Genomic DNA, 6,000 nt, shown 5'->3' with positions numbered 1-6,000 from the left:
TCAGCCATCCTATAAAAGAACAATTATGCTCGTCAGTAAGCCACTTCTGACTTCTCGTGTAATTATATTGTCGAAGGATTGTCATGTACTCATTTATATAGGGAGTAACATCTGTCATGTGTTGTAGTACAATAAAATGTGTTTTTAGCAGTTCATCTTTATCAGCAACTATGGCTTTCAACCCAATAGTCCCTACTCCTTGGAGCCTTCCCTCGTATCGAGATTTTGGAATGCCAATATGACCCACACCGGTCATGTAGTTGGTGCAAAACTCAACCATCTCTTCCGTGGAATATCCTTCTACGATGCTACCTTTGGGTTGATGTCGATTCCTTACGTAACTTTTCAAAATACTCATGAATCTCTCGAATGGATACATATACCGCAGGAACACAGGACCACATATCTTAATTTTCCTCACAAGATGAATCATAATATTGAAAAAAGATGGCGGAAGATACATCTCAAGATGGCAAAGAGTAACGACGACCTCCTTTTGCAAAGCGTCCAACTTTAGCGGGTCTATCACTTTGGAATTAATTACATTGAAGAAAAAACAAAGCTTCGTGATAGTTTGCCGAATGGGCTTTTGTAAAATTTCCCGAATTGCAATAGGAATCATATGTGTCATTAAAACATGACAGTCGTGGGATTTCGGACCAATCAATTTCATGTCCTTCATCGACACCAGCTTCTTAATATTCGAAGAATACCCTAATGGGACTTTAATACTATGAAGGCATTTTACAAAAGCTTATTTTCTCGATCTTCGACATTGTGCACATTGCAGGGGGTAGGTATGCCTTTTGCTTCCCTTTATCCTGCGGTGCAAGCTTGGGTCGTATTTTCATTTCTACCATGTCTTTTCAAACTTTAATACCGTCTTTAGTCTTTCTCGGAATGTTTAATAATATGCCAATCAAATTGTCGCAGATATTTGTTTTCAACGTGCATGACATCTAGGCAATGTCTCACTTCTAAATATTCCCACTATGGTAGCTCTCAAAATATGGACTTTTTTTTCCAAATATTTTTCAGTGGTGCTTTGGCACATTTTCCAAAAATAACTTTTTGGTTTTTAACCCACATGAAGACACTTCCTCAGTGTAGAAATTTTCCAACACAAAAGCGGGGATTCAATTTGATTTTGACAAGATTATGATTTATTTACTTTTGGAGTTCTCTTGATTGGTTGTGAAGGAAGAGAGAGAGAGAGGGGGAGATACGGCAGAGGGAGGTTAATATCCAATTAATGATGGAGGACGGACTTGAGAAGAGGTTTAAACTCAAATTTGATAAGGGAGGCGGTCATCAGAGGTTACATACGGGGACAGCGGGATTCAAAAAAAAAAATGGGGGCAGGTTTTTAATTTAGAAGGAGACGGTTTCACAGGGGTGCAGTTAGCAGGGAGTAATTAGGAAGCTGATATGAGTACCCGCGCTACAATACCCGCACAGTACCCGCACCTAAACTGCCATAACTGTTTGTGGGGACCAAACTGCCATAACTGCACTTCAGATCTGTAACTTCTTTTTTAATATTAATAGTCAAATCTTGAAGTATGTAGTTCAAAGAACACAAGTATTTATATCTATATAGTAAACAATGTAAATGATAAATTAATTATTTTTAAATAATCGTACCCGCGCTTTTTTTTTGAAATTTCTGATGTCGTACCCGCACCTAAACTGCCATAATTGCTTGTGGGGACCGCAACTGTTCCAGATCTGTAATTTTATTTTAAAATATTAATAGTCGAATCTTGAAGTATATAGTTCAAAGAACACAAGTATTTATATCTATATAGTAAACAATATAAATGATAAATTAATTATTTTTAAATAATCGTACCCGCACCCTTTTTTGAAATTTCTGACGTCGTACCCGCACCTAAACTGCCGTAATTGTTTGTGGGGATCGCAACCGTTCCATATCTATAACTTTTTTTTTAATATTAATAGTCAAATCTTGAAGTATATAGTTCAAAGAACACAAGTATTTATATCTATATAGTAAATAGTGTTGTAATTTTTACATAACTGCTTGTGAGGATCTAAACTGCCATAATGTTGTAATTGAATCCCTCCTCTTTTTACATATGACACTGAAAGTATTAATATCTAAATATTGAAAGTATTTATATCTATGCACTCAAGTATTTATTTTTACGAGGTCAACTATTTTTATTAGAGAAATGTTGACGCGAAATTAGTACCGAGGCTTTGAAAGGGTGCTGCTGGAATTTTTTTATAATAATTAGTTGAGACTATATAATATCTTTTTATAATAATAATTAGTGGACACAATATAATTAGTGGGGACCATAATACATTATTCCTCTAAATAGAGTTACTGTAGCGCGGGTACTGTGCGGGTACTGTAGCGCGGTTACAGAAATAATTATTCGAGTAATTAATGTAATTTAATTTAGCAAAACTTTATAATTAAGGTATACACTTTATTCTATCAATTATGTAAAGAATTTAATTAATTTTATTAATCTTGGCAAAAGATAATTTCCTCTTCGATCACAAAATTTTATTATGGGAAATAAATAATTCCCAATAATACCGATTAATTTGAATTTCAAATTAATTAACTGTGTCATGGCTGCTAATCAATTTAACTATTGAATTGAAATTTAAAATAAGTCATATATACTCATATAAATTTTAGATAGCGTTACATTATCTTCTTATATTTCTTAGATTACTTCATGTTAATAATGTTATATAAATAAATAAATAAAAAGTTGACGTGACACAATATTACAATAGAAGCAAAAAAAATCCGGAATCATATATAGATGTTGTTTCGGTGAGATCTGCATGATATCTTAGTGCTATAATTAATGTTCATTTGAACTTGATTTTTCTTTCTTTTCTTTTTTTTTGAAAGATCCACAGTATTGAACGCATGTATGAAAAAGAAATTAACTGTAACACGTACGATTATGACATGAAATAGTGCAAAAGAGGAAAGAAGATCTCCACATAAACTATTTCTTTATTTTCTTATTATATATTCAAACAAAAGCCCTGGACTTCTTTACTGGATTAACTAGCCTCCTTATTTCAGGATACAATATATAGTTATGTTTACCCTTTTAATAAGGGCTCTCTCCAACGTAATTTCCCGGAGGATAATAATTGCATATTATAAATACGCCAGCATTATTATCACACACAACCCTTGCGCACCCAATTTGGTTCGAGTTGCGCCATACCACTTGTGTGTAGTGACCGCATACATGTCCAGATGCACATGAATTTGTACTATGATCATAGTATTGCTTTTCATCTACCCAAGCATTCACTGCATCTACCCCTGTGAAACTCGTAGCAGGGCCCCAAAAAATGTTCTCACCATATGGACCACCAGAGTGCACCAATTTGCAATCGCCCTTCCTTGAATTGGCATAAGTTTGTGCATACTGTTGCACTGTGTTGTTCCAAGAGACATTGCCTACACCAACAGCAGCTCGTGCTGTGTTGTGGCTGTTGACGTAATCTTGTTGGGTATTTTGGGCTAGTGTTGTGTGCGCTAATATGGCAAGGACCATGGCACAAACCAAAGAGAGAGCATTCATGTTTGTTGCTAACTTGTGGGAATACTATAAAGAGAATATGATTGTTTGATTGGTGAGGATGAACAAATGGCTCATTGAGGGTACGTATTTATAGAGGATGGATAAAGAAAAGTCGTAGGTATATTGCTTGAAAAACAAAAAAAAATATATTTCTTTAAAAGACGAGGATGATCATTGTTGACTTGATTGGATGACCGTTAGTTTACAGGAACCGCACTCTTACTATCTTATCGAGACTAGAAGGTTACCAACAATTTACAACTAACAAAATGCAAGTGTTTAATCTATGTTCACATGTATTGATAATTAACATATCAAATATTTATATCTAACATAACATATTAAGTTTATCTAAAAAAATTAGAAATAACAACTACTTTATTTTCTCTCTCATTGCCCACACATCTTTTATACATTTTTTGAGGTAGGTTTTTTTTATCAGTTCAATCTTGCCCATATTTCTGACGATGTGTAAGAAATTTTGCAAATCTAAAACCACGAATGTCTTCTACGTGATTTTCTATTTCAAATGATATTCATGATGAAGAATTTTTGAATTATTCATCGCGCAAGTATTTATATCTCTTCGTACAAGTATACTTGCACTTCGTCATGCAAATATTTGTACATCATTATGCAAGCATAAATATTTAACATGTCTAGTGATTTTACCTACATATTCTATCAGATTTTAATTTTTTTAACACATGAACTAATTAATGTTGCATAATGAGATATAAATACTTGTAAGACGATGTATAAAACTCGCACAGCAACATATAAATACTTGCCCAACGAAGAACTCGGAAATACTTTACAATGAATCTCATTTGAAAGAGAAAATAGCATAGAAGATGTTTTTAGTTTTAAATTCGCAAAAATCTTCACATGTCATCAAAAATATGAGCAAGATTGATCTGATGAAAAAAAAAAACTCACCTATAAAAATGTGTAAAAGATGAGTGGGTGATGGAAGAGAGAAAAGAGAAAAGAGAAGAGTTGATATGTTCAGTGTTTTTAGATATATTTGATATGTTAGATATAAAAACATGATATGTTATATATCAATAGTTGCATTTTGTCAGTTGTAAATTTATTGGTGACCTTCTATAAAGTGGTTCCGGTAAAATAGTCAGAGTTTGAGAGATTTCATGTTAGGGAAATGGTGACTATAAAATAGTATAATTATTCTAATAAAAATTTCAAACACTTAACACACTAAGAAGACTATCCGACTTATGCACGTTGTTTAATTTACTCTTCCAACGTACAGTCAGTACAAACTACATAGGGTTCACAAATTTCAAGACTGTTCTCATATCAGCATCTTAATTTGCATACAGAACTATATATTTAATCCTTCAAATAGATGCCTTTAGAAACCTGCATCAGCAGTTCAGCAAAGATATCATGTCTTATAACTTGGGGGTAGGGGTGGCAACGAGATCAAGCTGTTAAGGAGTGAGCTAGGTCTCACTTGTACTCGGCTTGTTGGTGTATCAAGCTGAGCGAGCGAGTTTGAATTTTAGGTTCCAAGCTAAAATTATTGCTCAAGACTGATTCGTGGCTTGTCCGAACGAGCCGAGCTAGCTCGTTACTAGCTAGCTTGGCAGATTTATAAATTTGTATATTTTCTTTCCTGCTATATCTTAAATTTTCATAACACATTTTATTAATTATGACTAAAACAAAATAATATTTATATAACTAATTACTGAGAAATACTCTTAATTCAATTATAATTAAGCAAATCAACTACTATAAATTAACTTTACAGCTAAATTCATACATACAAATATATCAAAATCCTAAATTCATACAAACATATTCACATAATAAATTCATGCATACCAAATCAAACAAATTTATACAAATTAACTTAATTGCTTATAATTAATTCACACATATTTTATACAAAATTACCAATCAACTTAAACACAATTCAAAGTGCAATTGCCATAACATTGGCTATAGCATCCATAGACCATAATATCTTCAATCTGAAGTGAACGGATCCGATTAAACTATGTATATTAAATAACTCGTTAACGACCGAGCTAGCTCGTGCCGAGCCAGGCCAAACTCAAACTCATTAATTCTTGCTCGAGTATGTAGCGAGCGAGCTAATTTTAACTCGATCCACTAACGAACGAGCTGTTACCGATCGAGTCACGGACAAATACCAAGCGAGCCACGAGCTTTTTTGCTAGTCCTACTTGGGGGGTTTTGTTGCTTATTTATCTTGTCAACATATCTATCGACTTCAAAATAAAACAAAAATATAAGTTTTGTGGAAAATACTGTAAAGATATCATTTCTTATTACTTTTCAAAGTCTCGTAGTTATCATTTTTATCTTTTCTTAAGCTAGACCAATTAAGGGAGAGACGTACTGAAATACACAAGTTAGA

General features: G+C 33.3%; 1 protein-coding gene across 1 annotated transcript; it reads right to left on the bottom strand.

The window, feature by feature from the left end:
- Nucleotides 1–2,989: 2,989 nt before the first annotated feature.
- On the bottom strand, nt 2,990–3,655 carry LOC144564170 (pathogenesis-related protein PRB1-3-like). The gene has a single exon (XM_078313709.1). The coding sequence runs from the start codon at nt 3,588–3,590 to the stop codon at nt 3,108–3,110; it is 483 nt and encodes a 160-aa protein (XP_078169835.1). The 5' UTR covers nt 3,591–3,655; the 3' UTR covers nt 2,990–3,107.
- Nucleotides 3,656–6,000: the final 2,345 nt, after the last annotated feature.

Source organism: Carex rostrata, chromosome 13 (assembly GCF_964058835.1).
Source record: "Carex rostrata chromosome 13, lpCarRost1.2, whole genome shotgun sequence".
NCBI classification, from domain to species: Eukaryota; Viridiplantae; Streptophyta; class Magnoliopsida; order Poales; family Cyperaceae; genus Carex; species Carex rostrata.
Note: the sequence above shows the minus strand (reverse complement) of the source record. Positions and strands in the feature narration are given on the sequence as shown.

Excerpts from the sequence above, each read along its gene's own strand:
- LOC144564170 (XM_078313709.1), bottom strand. The coding sequence starts at position 3,590 with ATGAATGCTCTCTCTTTGGTTTGTGCCATGGTCCTTGCCATATTAGCG.